General features: G+C 35.7%; 1 protein-coding gene across 5 annotated transcripts in view; it reads left to right on the forward strand.

The window, feature by feature from the left end:
- Nucleotides 1-15,000, forward strand: part of LOC118764548 — an 84,405-nt gene that overhangs the window by 29,901 nt on the left and 39,504 nt on the right. For 4 of the 5 annotated variants that reach the window (XM_036505392.1, XM_036505391.1, XM_036505394.1 and 1 more), the window contains 2 exons: nt 4,617-4,688; nt 5,229-5,315. In XM_036505392.1, the coding sequence (XP_036361285.1) occupies nt 4,617-4,688; nt 5,229-5,315 (159 nt within the window). Of the gene's footprint in view, nt 1-4,616; nt 4,689-5,228; nt 5,316-9,244; nt 9,637-15,000 lie in introns of those variants that run through there. The other variant, XM_036505393.1, reaches the window with a different exon arrangement.

Here is a 15,000-nt window from a genome sequence, read left to right on the forward strand (position 1 = left end):
TATATATATGTGGTATATATGTATCTATATATAGTATATATATATATATATATATATATATATATATATATATATATATATATATATATAATATATATACATACATACATCTCTATTTATAAACTGAAATGCGAAAAGTTTGTTTGTCTGGTTTTGGCATTGAGAACGGGTTAAAGGCCACTAGATCCCGTCGGATTGACTCCAACATTTACAGGGACATATAAAATGAGGTGAGGATGCCAGTGGGCTAGGTTAGAAATCCTTAAAAAGTGTCGTTGCTAGGGCCAAAAACGCACTTTGACAAGTCTACTCATTCTTTTATGTATCTGTCTTCTCCGTCACTCACTCTCTTTCCTCCTTTCCCATCACTTTCTATATATAACGTCGTTTAACAGCGACTAACTCCCCTTCAAATCTCTTTATAACGTCGTGAAACAGCGGTCTATATCTCCCCCCTCCCCGCCTTCGACAGCGCTTTCACACACTCTCTCTCTCTCTACGTCTGTCTGCATTCATAGAGAGAATTATCATCGCCACCACATCCATACAATCATGAGAACAAATATTATGAATCAGATATTTATTGGGTTAATTTATATATATGTGTGTGTGTGTGTGTGTGTGTGTGTGTGTGTGTGTGTGTGTGTGTGTTCTATATATAAATATGTATATTAAACTTTTTTAATACTTTTTGATAGTTATATTTTTTGAAAAAATTATAAATATAAATTAATAATTTTAATTCTAAATTTTTAAATTTTATATTTTATATATTTTGTATATCATATTTTTATTTTTATGTTTTCGTTTATGTTTTTCACTGTTTGATTTGCCTAATAGTGGTTTTATCTCTAATTTAATTTATATATATATATGAGGGAGAATCATCATCATCATCATCATCGTTTAACGTCCGTTTTCCGTGCTAGCACAGATTGGACGGTTTGGCCGGGGTCTGGGAAGCCAGGAGGCTGCACCAGGCTCCAGTCTGATCTGGCAGTGTTTCTACAGCTGGATGCCCTTCCTAACGCCAACCACTCCGTGATTGTAGTACGTGCTTTTTTCGTGCAGTCAAGGCGGCGCTGCCATCGGCCACGTTCGGATGGTGCTTTTTACGTACCGAAAGGATGCAACAGAAAATAACAACCACACTCTTACCCGCGCGTAGAGCGGGTCACCTTAAGCTAGTATGCATATATATATGTATGTCTGTATGTATATGTATATACCTCCCGCAACAAGCAACTTTTTTTATTTCTTATTTCTTCCTTCCCTTTTTTTCTTTTATTCCTTTCCCTACGTACTATTACGTTTTTTATATCATTTATGTTTTTTTTATTATTTTATTGTTTTTATAAATTATTGTCCTTATACAGAAACACATACCACACATACTCACGTATCCACGAACACACACATATTTCCAACACACTACACACACACCACACATTACAACATACTTCACATAATACGCACACACACTTCAACACCTATACCACACAACACCCGCACACACACACTACACACAGTACATACACACACCCCACACAGTATGCGCCACAGCTACCTCCACAAACAATACTCATACAGAACACACACTTATACGACACATGGGCACACCCACACACACATACACGCACGTAACCGCACACACGCACGCACATTACGACCCACACACATAGGACACAAAAAAACACCACACATGACACACTCATACACAAATTCACATATACACCGATACATATACATACACACAATATATGCCTACACGCGCACGCACACATACACATACGTATACACATATAGGCACAGACACACACGCACACATACGCACACATAAACATGCGCACACATACGCACGCACTCAAAACTCACAACCCCACGGATACACGCATATACATCCATATACGCTTACATACACACACATACAAACGCACACGTACACGCACACAGAACTACACGCACATACGACACGCACGCACATACATACGCACACACACAAATGAACACACACATACGTCCCATACACACGGCACACAATTATACATACACGCACACAATTATACATACATGTATACACACATACGCACGTACAAGCAGACACGCACACATACACTGAGTAAAGCACAGTTTCCGACGAAGAGCTCCGCTCGAAACGTTAAACCCTCCTTCTTTCCTGAGCGTCCAATAATACTATATTTGTTCCACGTCCTCGCGTTGTTGAGTTTCTTTTGTGCTTTCTGTGTTGGATTAACTATATATACATATATATATATATATATATATATATATATATATATATATATATATATATATTATATATATATATATTACTCTTTTACTCTTTTACTTGTTTCAGTCATTCGACTGCGGCCATGCTGGTGCAGCCGCCTTTAATCGAGCAACTCGACCCCGGGACTTATTCTTTGCAAGCCCAGTACTTATTCTATCGGTCTCTTTTGCCGAACCGCTAAGTGACGGGGACGTAAACACACCAGCATCGGTTGTCAAGCAATGCTAGGGGGACAAACACAGACACACAAACACATACACACATATATATATATATACATACATATATGTAGCGAAAGAAAAGTAAAAAGAAACAAGGAAAATGCACACTAGGTATAAAAGTAATGGCTTTTTTGTAAAAAAAGATAGTTCGAATTTACAGAAAAGCAAAGACGAAGACACGTGTTGGAACAATAAGTAGGTGTATTAGTTTGATGCTCGGGAATAATGGAAAAGTCTTTTACGTCCGGGCCTACGTTCTTGGACAGAAAGGAATAAGAAGGTAAAAATTGAGAGGGAATGAAAAAAAAAAAAAAAAAACGGGGAAAAAAATAGTATACAATTCAGCGGTCAAACATGGCGTATGACTATAAAAAATGGCTGAATGAAAAGGAGGTAATGATAAAAAGTGGTTGAATGAAAGGGAAATAATAATTGTGATGCCAACGAACTAAAGTGTGCGATTGTGTTTGTGTATGTGAGAATGGTGCATGTGAGTATGTGTGTATGTGTGAATGGGGGCAAGACAGTCTGATTTGTGTGTGTGCGCGACTGTAACGTGTGTGTGCGTGTGTGTTTGTGTTTGTGTAGCAGTTGATGCGCGCTTTTCAAGTGATGTCTGCACATGTGTAACTATGATCGCTAGATCATGCGTTCGATCCCCGGACTTTTATCGAAAGTTAATGAGGTGCTATTTAAAGAATTCTTCCTCCTTGTATTCATATATTGAAGCGAAAATTTCTAATTTATGTATGTACCTTTGTATGTATGTATGTATGTATGTATGTATGTATGTATGTATGTATGTATGTATGCATGCATATATGTAAGTATGAATGATCCATGATAAAAATGTGATCCGCGATTCTTACACCCACCATTACGATAGTGGTTTTAGGAAGGCATCCTTCTAGTGTTTTGGAATGCTGTACGTATGTTTGGGTATTTGGCGGGGGTTGCCATGAATGAGGCTCTATATGTTACTTCGAGCCGCTAGAAACAGCAGTTACATCTACAAATTTTAACTTGCCGTCTTAGTGTTGTTGTTGTTATGACTGTTGTTTTTGTTATTGTTCTTACTTTTTTGATACTGTTATTGCTGTTGGAGTTGTTGTTGTTATATTTATAGTTGTTGCTGCTGCCTGTGTTGTTATGGTTGCAGTTACTGTTGTTGCTATTGTTGCTATTGTTGTAGCTGTTGCTATTAATGAAGCCGCTGTAAATATAACCCTAAACAAAACAAACGACATAAAATATTAACCAATAACAAATCTCTCCGTGGACATCTCACCTGCCGGTAAGACCAACCATATTGCTGGCATATTACCCATTGAGAGCTTTAAAAGATAAACCGTCACTCACAATCGAGCATAACCTGGAAGCATGTACCATGCTATCGCTTATATGGTCGCGAGTAGACGTAGATAATGTTTAAAACCTCTCACCGTTAGCCCCGTTAAACATGGAGGGCGTGATAGCCTGGGGGAGGGAAGGTTGCACCAACAGTCAGCTAGCACTCATTTTCAAATGGGAGTTTCGTATACCGTGAAATGATATGCCTCGCTCAAGGGTACAACATGCTGTCTTGTCCAATAATCACACCTATTACTTTAGGATTCTGTTGAAATCACGTAAAATGATGGGCCTTGCTCCAGGGCACAACATGTCGTCTTATCCAAGAACTGAATCCGTCTTGAAAAATTAAAAGACCCACACGTACTATTGCCTTTAGAATGTTCTTAAAAGTATAAGGTGCTCCTGGATAGAACGTTTTTAATCATAAATCTGCTAAATCTGGGCTGATCGAGGACTAAAACAACAACAGCAATCCAAGCCAGTCCGGGGAGCCTTATGATAAGATAGCAGTTAAATTTCCCTTAAATCACACTCAAGCTATTTGAGAGACGGTTTAGTCAGTTTGGTATACATTTGAACATAGATCAGTTAGTTCTGGGTCGACGTATAGCTAAGCAACAGCAGTAATATCAACAACGACGACAACAACAACAGAAGCTGCAGCAGCGATGACGACGACGACGGCAACTGTATTAAAAACTAGAACCCATCAAAAATTTGTTGTTCTTTCTATTCTTTCCCTGTTTCAGGTTGAAGAGCCCATTGAGTATTTATACAAACTGAGTTTCAATAAAGAGCACAGCCAAGACACAATGACAAGGGTGAGTTATTTTGTTTTCATTGTATGTATGTATGTATGTATGTATGTATGTATGTATGTATGTATGTGTGTATGTGTAACTGGTAGATTCCCTCTTTTCACTCGTCAACACCAAAGAGCTAACTTTTCTTTGAAAGCGTTTAGCTTTTCACAGCATTTCAATATATCTGTTTTTTTTCTTTGAAGAGATAGACTCAGATCCTTCATACGGGGAAAATATTTGTCAAATAAGCTAGCATTTCATTGAAGTCTTGTGATTCCAATTCTCCAAGCAAATCATAGTCGCGTTCCACCATAAAAGATTTGCTGTCTTCTCGCAGTTCGTCCTAACGACTCTACCAGATCACTGCCATACTTTACAAAGAAAATATTAGCAGCTATTTTTATTTTCCTACGTTTCACTATTCTAGAATAGCAATACATAAAAGAGTTTTAATCGTAATATAGGTTCATTTCTTAATGAAATCGAACAATTATTGACAAATAACCTCAAGTTCTTTTTATTCCACTATTTTTTCTTCCCTTTAAAAAAATATTCTAGATTTCTCTATTCTTCGCAAGAGTCTCCAATCCAAGCTACCTCACTGCCGCCAAAATGTTCAATATCGACTCCTCAACAATACTTATGGTAAGAAACAACTCTAAGTTTTCTGTTTAGAATCTAGAAATTCTGATAATTTAAAAGAGTTATTAATGTAAATATAAAAGAGTTATTTATGTAAATACGAGACAATTATTGAGGAAAAAACAAAAGTTTGCTGGATTCACAAATATAGTTTCTTCTTTAATATTTTTTAATTAACATGACTGGGGTTTCTTTTTGTAACATTTTCATGCCAGACAATGTTTCCAGCGACCGAAAAATCATTTCATACACATCATAAAATTAATATGGAATTTTTAATTATTACTACTAATGGAAATGTGAATGTCACAGTGATATATATATATATATGTAATATTGGTATATATAATATATATATATATATTGTATATATATATATATCATATATATAATATAATATATATTATATATATTATTATATATATATAATATCTAATATATTTATATAATATATATATATATATATACTATATATATATATATAATAACAGGGTAATAAAGGTTTTAGAAATTTTTACTACCAGTGGCCTAGCGTGTAGAAAAATTAGTCAATAGATTATATATTATTCATATAAATACAGTGTACATTTACACATAAGAGGTATCTGTCATAGGATTCCTGGCACGCTAGAAGGAACAGCCAAACTCCAAACCTCTATTAGCGATAAAACCTCGAAGGAAAGAAAAATAAAAACATTTTTCATTCCCTTCGAGGTTTTATCGCTAATAGTGGTTTGGACTTGGGCTGTTCCTTCTAACGTGCCAGGAATCCTATGACAGATACCTCTTGTTGTTTAAATGTACACTATACACTATATATATATATATATATATATATATATATATATATATATATATATATATATATTGTACTATATATATACTAAACGATTATCTAAGTCCACATTTGCTCTACATAGGCATATTATACCTTTTGGGAATCAGGACGATCCCGGGATTGAAAATCTGCCCTTAATTTGCTTCTTGGGATCCACCACGGGGATCTTCTTTAGAAGCATATGAGTTGCTACGAGGGGCGTTCAATAAGTAATGCCCCTGACTCACTTCCCATAGCAGCAGAGCAACGAAACTTGGCACAGTTATTAGTTTTTTTCTACATAGGAACCACCCAGAGTTACGCATTTCTCACATCGTTTGATGCAGCTCTGAAGACCGTTTTTGTAGAAGACCCCAGCTTGGTCCTCCAACCACGACGTGACTTCAGAAATCAAGGCTGCATCATCTGGGAAACGCTTCCCTTTCAAAAACAACTTCATGGCTGGGAAGAGGTGAAAATCAAAGGGTGCAAGGTCAGGAGAGTAGGGGGGATGGGGGATGAGTTCATAGCCGCACGCCTGTGCTTCTGATCTGGCGACACGCGAGTTGTGAACCGGAGCGTTGTCCTGCAAGAGGAGGATGCCTTTGCTGATCTTGCCCCGCCTCTTGATTTTGATAGCTTCTCTTAATTTCCTCAAAAGTGAAGCATAATAGGCTCCTGTAATTGTGGCACCCTTTGCCAGGAAATCTGTCATCAATACTCCGTCCTGGTCCCAGAAGACTGTGAGCATGACCTTGCCAGCAGAGGGCTGCACCCTTGCCTTCTTTGGAGGGTGAGTCCGGTGTTTGTCCACTGCATTGACTGGGCTTTGGTCTCTGGATCATAGTGATGGACCCAGGTTTCATCCTGTGTAATCAGTCTTTTGAAAAATTTTGACTCATCTTCTTGGCACATCTCCAAATTCATCCTCGAGCAATCGACACGTTCTTGCTTCTGGAAAGATGTGAGCAACCTGGGAATCCATCTGGCAGACACCTTTTACATATGCAAATGGTCATGAATGATAGTTTCCACAGACCCGGTACTAATCTTGACCTCATGGGCTATTTGGCGAATAGTTATGCGTCGATCTTCCAAAATGGCAGCCTCAACACGACGGACAGATGCCTCATCAATGGCAGAAGGGGGCGACCAGATCTGGGAGCTGTTTCCACAGAGTTCCGACCATGTTTGAATTCACGATGCCAGCGTTTTACAAGGTCATATGATGGGGCATCATCACCATAAGTTACTTTCATTTCATCAAAAGTCTCCCGTGGTGTGCGTTCTTTCAAATACAAAAACCGGATCACTGCTCGACACTCAACAGGCTCCATTTCACACTTGACTCAGTTCAAACACCTGTAAATCAGAAACCACAATTAGTTCAGAGCTGTAATTTGCCACTTAATCTATAAAGATATATATAATTGTACATGCAAAATTTCTAGATCAAATAACTGCAAGTGGGTCAGGAGCATTACTTATTGAACGCCCCTCGTATTTCTAGCAAGTAAAGCTTGCCTGATTAATGCCATCTTGGTTGGCGCTTGTCAGATGACGTCAGAGTCAAGGGGGAGATAAATGTCATTCGCTTCATTAATTTTACGTTGAGATGAGAACTTTAGTACAATTTGGCCAACAGTTGGAAATTAAACAGGGACCGGAACCACAGAATGATTGTATTACAGAATTAATTCTCACCTGTCGTTAACTTCTAATCAAACACTGCCGGGGCATATAGTCATAATAGACGTATTATAGTGATAATAATTAGTTCTCTTCAATTAACCCCCAGCAGGAGCCAGCTTAAATGTCCTCACAGAGTGCGGCTTTTAGGTTAGTTTATATATATAATATATATATATATATATATATATATATTATATATATATACTATATATATATATATATATATATATCATATATATATATATATTATATATATATATATATATATATATATATATATATAATATATATATATATATATACATATATATATAATATATATACATATATATATATACATATATATATTATATACATATATATATATATTTATTTACAACTGTTTCAGGCAGGTGCGGGTAAGTGGCACGGACAGAAGTGTTAGTTTTTCAAAATAAACCACCATGTAGACTGCGGTGGTCTATAAAATAGAAACAAACTATTAAGATATATTCTTTGTGTGCGGCCTGGGTTCAAATTAACCCCGGTGCAATCCTGGTCCGGGTCCGGTAGTTGGGGACCTCTGCTTTAGGCTATAATATACTATTCGCAAGTGAGAAATCTTAACCATTAATAATGATGATTTTTTTTTCCGTATAAAGTTGTTAGACAAATAAATATTAAGACAATCCGATACAGAAGAAATGAGTAGTTTAGAGCACGGTTCTCAGCCGTGGGATCCGTAAGGCTCTTAGGGGTCCATATAAGATTTTGAAGTTAAAATGAATGCACAATAATTTGGTTATACTTCTACTAAACACAAAATATTTCAACAATTTATTCATACAGGTCCTAACAATATTTAATTATAAAAATATAAAGGGATGTTTTTAAACATGAGCGGGTCCACCTGAGTAAAATAGAAACCAAAAGCGTTAAATGGTTGAGAAGCTCTGGTTTAGGCAATCAATAGTTACAAAGTTCAATAGTTGATAAATCAATACTTTAAAAAAATTGGTTAATTTAATTCCTAATAAATAATTGTTTAGAAATTCTATGCGTGTTATTTAATTCCCTGCATGATAATTAATTTTGATTAATTTTCTCGTATTTCTAATGTCATATACTCTGACTAAATTATTTTGCAAATAATCTAAGCCGACGACCAAATAGTTTGATTTAACCAATTAGTACCTAAACTCGCTACTAAATAATCAACACTGACTACCAAATAATCTGTTGATCACCAGTTACTGTACAATGCGAACTCTAATCTAGTGTGACCATCATATCTACACTGACCTGCACATACTGTAAAATTATCAACAAACACTGTACAATGACCCTAGAATATTTATTTCGCTATTAAATAGAATATGATATGACTTTGGACTGTTAATCTGAACTTGTTTTGCCTCTCTTATTTCTTCTCTTTCTTTTCCAGATATCTGGGACTCTCTTGTCCTATGGAGTAATAGTGTTCCAAACTAGTTCTGTACATCCATGTGATAAAAATATGACGGCGTTCACAGGGAATATGACCGGGAATGCTACATTTGGCTGAGTTTGTTCATTCAGATTAACATTTCATTGATTTAATACTCACTTCGTTGTTGCTGTGGTTGTTGTCGCCGTCAATGTTACTTTTAGTTGTTTAAACAAGCAAACGTTGACAAAATCTCACTTTCCTTTTTTAAGTTTTAATCACGTTTTCTTCTGTAATTCATTAAATATTTCTTAGAGTAATTGTAACATTCTTTGAAAGCGAATAAACTTGGTATCGTTATCAAAAGTTTCTGTATCCAAAGCTATAATAAATACTCTATATTTAAACCTTTATCATTCAAATTACTCTGTCAAATGTAATGCCTCTTTCTTCTCATTGCTTTGAATTTATGTATTGTCGCGTAACCTTGAGAATTCGATTTCTGTCCGCGTTGAACAACATGCAGCAGGAACACTATTTTGGCCGGATATGGCTGATTTAAATGCTAGAAGGATAAACTACTAACTAAATGAAGGCGGCAAAATCGCAGAATCGTTAGAAGGCCTGATAAAATACTACACGGCATTTATCCTGTCTTTAAGTTCTGAGTTCAAATGCCGTTAAGATCTACTTTGCCTTTCATGCTTTCGGGGGTCGATAAAATAAGTACGAGTTGAACAATAGAGGATAGAGTCGATGTAATCAACTCACACTTTTCCTTCGAAATCGCTGGCTTTGTTCCAAAATTTTCAAAAATTTTCTATAGTGGGGAAAGCTACTTATTAAATAAGTACGCAACAATTCCTAAACTCCGGTTTCTTGCAAGTTTAAATATTCACTGCGTCCAATTCATTACAAATTTAAATATTCATTGCATTCACTGCGGAGTATTCCATTTCATTTGCAAAGTCTCACTTTCTCTTTTAAGTTTTAATTCACTATTAATGTATACGTAATTTAAAAACATTATTTATTGAATGAAAACTTTTGAACGCGGGAAAGCGTTGAGAAGAGCCTAGGAAGTGGGGAAATTACGATTAGAAGACGAGGAGAAAAAAGACAAAAAGTTACCGATAAGTACTCCAATCTTGCACTTTATTCACAGTTTCTAGACACAACTTCAACAGTCAGACACACGCACACACACACACATACACACACCAATACACACACATACCAATACACATTCGCGCACACACATATATACGCATACGCACAAATGAAAGGCAATGTATGTGTGTGTGCACGTATGTGTACGAGTGCGTGCGTGAACGTGTATGTGTGTGTGTGTGTGTGTGTGTGTGTGTGTGTGTGTGTGTGTGTGCTGTTCGTTGATACAACTTCGTGCTGCATCACTTTTTTTAGGTTTTGTAACTGATCAGCTCGCGGTTTCGAAGCGACGAAAATATTTTCACAAAAACGAAGCTGTAATGTTGAAGTGCAACTAACGGTGTTTGTGTGTTCTTGAATGGTTTACGAACATATTTCACGCTGCAATCGTTTTTGTTTAAGCACACGAAGACGGATCAAGTCATTTGCTATGCAAGTACATCTCCGTAACTTTTTAAAACACTGTGGATAAATGCCAGCAATGACCTTTTAAGGCTCTCCAATATTCTAATTTCTAAACAGAGATAATCGGGGGCAGGGAGTGGGGTTGCAAAAAATTCCTAATTCCTGAAATTTTCTTTTTTATAGCATATAAATGTATTTATGGGGAAAAACTACTGAAAAACATTAATACGTGCGAGAGTGATAAAGAAACGAGGATCGTTATCTTTCGATGTACTAGAAACAACAGGCTAATCGCCCTTAAGTCACTTTTCCCTCTCAAAATGTTAACAATTTAAAAACAATTTTACCGAAAATGCTCTTCCCATGGCTTTGAAGTGCAAGCAAAAAAAAACTGGCCAAAATAAGTCCGAAGTGGGATGATAAGGGAGAGGTGTGTGAAAAAAAAAAGGTTTTCAAAACTTTTTCCATACAAAGATGCCCCCCCCCCCCGCCAACCCCATTATTTCGAAGGCTGTGGATTAGAAAAAACAAAAAGGGGAAAATCCTCGAAAAAATTCTTCCCACAAATTTCTTTATAATCGTAATCTATGTCGTTTGAAAGGGATTTGCATAGATTTTCATTAAAAGATACCCACCTTCCTGAAAGATATGAGGAAAAAAGTCAGATCGTGTGAATTTTCTGAAACTCCTCTCTCTACCCCCTTACAAAAATTTCCCATAAGTCTCTATATACTTTGAAACCACAACATCTAACATTTGTAGAAAATTTTGTTAAAAAGTATCCATTTTCTCGAAGTTATGAGGCAGCAAAGTCGGAGGCGTATACATCTGATGTAATGCCCTTTTATTAATACGATTTTTTCATTTCATGTTTATTTCATTCATTGTTTGCAATGTTTTCTCTCTTTCTCTCTCTCTCACACACACTGCAAAGTTTACAGATGGGCTGCTGAATTTGAAATCTCTATGTTGCTTTGAGGGGAAGGTAAAATTTGACAAACTGATTCTCCCTCTGTTGTTGGACTACAGTGATGTTTGTTTAAAAAAAGAGAAATTATGACTGTGATAAAATAATGAAAGCAATATTTACTAAGTAAATGAGCACTATTACATTAAGAAATAATTAGACGTAAATATAAAAAATTATTAGAAATGGGAATCAAATTTGAAAATATTATGAAGGGGCTTGCAGAAAACCGCCCGGAGGGCGGTCCTTTTGCTAGTATTACTAATTATGTTTATAATATATTGATTAAATACCTTATTTTTGTACATGGAATTTTCGTGCACATAAATAATTTAAATTGGACAATAATATTAATTTAGATAAAACTCACAGGGGTTGATGTACTGAATTATTTAAGCAAGTGATAATAAATTACCGTATTTTAACGTGGATAAGGAACCTTTTTTTCTTTCAAAACTTAGGTTTAAAAAATATAGGATTTTTTTTTATACATAGATAGTTTTATAATCTCTTACAAAACCTTTTTTCCAAATTATAAGCCCCCAAAATTAGGTTTCCTTATACACGTTAAAATACGGTAATTGAAAATGTCCCCTTAGTTGGAGACAGAAAAGATAATTCTACTAATAATTCTTAACGACTTTCTAAGAGGATATCATTCAAGAAATTATTAATTAATTCCACGAAAGTAACTTATATGCTTGTAGGACAATCTGATCCTTCTTAGAAGGCAATATAACGGCTAACTACGTGTTTAGACTTTGCTGAAGCTCACCCCGAAACGAATGATTTAAACGTCAGCGAGAAAATGGAATAAACAGACGAAGTCGCCCGTAATTTTTGTTTTACAGGGAGTTACACAAACTCTCTTTTCAGTTCAACTGTTATTAATCCGACGAACTAGAGACTTCACCGAAAGAAATCTGTAACCTATCACAGAGTTGTTAACTAAATTCGGTATAAAGTATTGGGTTATCAAATGTATTCGATCGTTTTTTATTTCTTTTGTTTTGGGCTCTACTCCTTCTCTACCACATTTGCAAATCGTTTTTGAAACTCTCAAATCATTGATGTATCTTTTTCCTGGCTCGCCGTCAATTACAACAACTGTTCCAATTAATCTGATCAACAGAACAACCTGCTCATGAAGTTAACGGGCAAATGGCTGAACATACACACATACACACAGAGATGGAGACACAGCGTGACAAACCTGGCCCTTTGAATTACAGGTATGACTCATTTTTGACGTGAAATAAAGTGTCTTGCTCAAGGATACAAAGCACTGCCGGGCATCGAACGTACGACCTTACGATCGTCCGTCGAATACCCCCTAACCATTGAGCCATGCGCCCTCACTATATATGTAGCCCGAGATGTTCGTGTACGTAAATAAGGTATTTCCCCAATATATTTCCAATTCAGTTGCTACTATAAATAAAAGAATACGAAAATATGTCTTGATACGGAAACTTTTGATAACGATGTTGATAATCGCAATCATGTCTTAACAACGTGGGATCTTTCTCTTCTTCTGAGAGAAATGAGACTGGAAGAGAGTGAGAGGGGAAGAAGTTGAGCCAATCTCAGTAAGGCACAGGTATTTTATTTATCCAGTCCGAAAGGCTGAAAGGTGAAAATGACCTCGGTATGATTTGAACTCAAAGCGCAGGCAGCAATTTATGAAAACAGGTCGCCTATTATGAATATATTATGTGCGTACACATAGACACATACTTACGTACATACATGCACGCATGCACACATACATGCATGCATACATACATACATACATACATACATGTGTATGTATGTACGCGTGTGTGTGTGCATGCATATATCTATCAATCTATTCATAAACACACACCTACACATACCTGCGCGCGCGTACACTGTATGTATGACTATAAAGTGACACACATACATACATGTGCATATGTGCGTGTATGTGAGAGAGAGAAAGAGAGGAAGTGTGTGTGCATGCATAAATCTATCTATCTATCTATCTATCTATCTATCTATCTATCTATCTATCTATCTATCTATCTATCTATCTATCTATCTATCTATCTATCTACCTACCTACCTACCTACCTACCTACTTACCTATCTAATCAAAATAAGCAACAGGATATCCAGAGGTGATGCCCTATGACAGTTTCAAGCGACTCCATTTAATTGGACAATGCAATCATTATATCAATTTAAATGCAGAGCTATCCTCAGCTGCATAAATAAATGATTAGAATTTTTTTAATCAGTAGGACACATTTTTATAATTTTAAACAAAAAAAATACACACAGCTGCGCCCGTGTACACTGTATGCATGTCTATAAATGGACGTGAAGATGGATCATCATCATCATCTTCATTATCAACATCGTAATTAAAGTGTGCAAAAAGTACAAGAGAAATTATGATAAAGAAATATTATGATAAAGAAATATGAACGAAATAATGAGCAGTGATAGAAAGGAGAGAAATGATCCTGGTTTTAGAATATATATTCCTTAAGCGAGTACTGAAAAAAGTCGAATGCTAAAATGCAGTTAAAACAGATGCAAAAGAAAAGAAGGAAATGCTATTAGTATGGTCCAAGGGAGATAACTTATTAAAAGATTCGATTGTTATTTCCCTTGTACTATAACTGACTTTTGTGTATATGTTAGTATTGTTACGTACGAATTTTAAATTTTCTTTCGTTCCCTTTAAATTATTTCACAAATGATTATCTTAAGAAAAGTAAGAGACTAATGAATTTGGTCAGAGTTCGTCCTTAGTTCAACAAACTTAATCAACATTGAGTTCATCAAATTTCAGTGAGATAAGACTTATTTTTATTTAAGTAAATAGAAATCTGTAAATTTGTAAGCTTTCTTATCATTTATGGATTTCTGGTGATTGGAAAAGGGGGGGAGCTCGGTGATGAAAGAGAGAAAAAGATCATTTTCGAAAACAAATGAAACATGAACTAAATAGGGAGCCCGAATAATAATGCGACTTGCTAGAAATTGCAGCCAGAAATCTCTCTTTTATGTCATCTCACTGTAGTAATAAAGGAAGAAGTAAAGAAAGAAAGAAAGAAAGAAAGAAAGAAAGAAAGAAAGAAAAAGAGAAAGAAAGAAGGAAGGAAGGAAAGAAAGAAAGAAAGAAGGAAGGAAAAAGAGAAAGAAAGAAAGAAAGAAAGAAGGAAGGAAAAAGAGAAAGAAAGAAAGAAAAAAGAAAGAGGGA

The sequence above is a fragment of the Octopus sinensis genome, linkage group LG8, assembly GCF_006345805.1.
Source record: "Octopus sinensis linkage group LG8, ASM634580v1, whole genome shotgun sequence".
Taxonomy (NCBI): domain Eukaryota; kingdom Metazoa; phylum Mollusca; class Cephalopoda; order Octopoda; family Octopodidae; genus Octopus; species Octopus sinensis.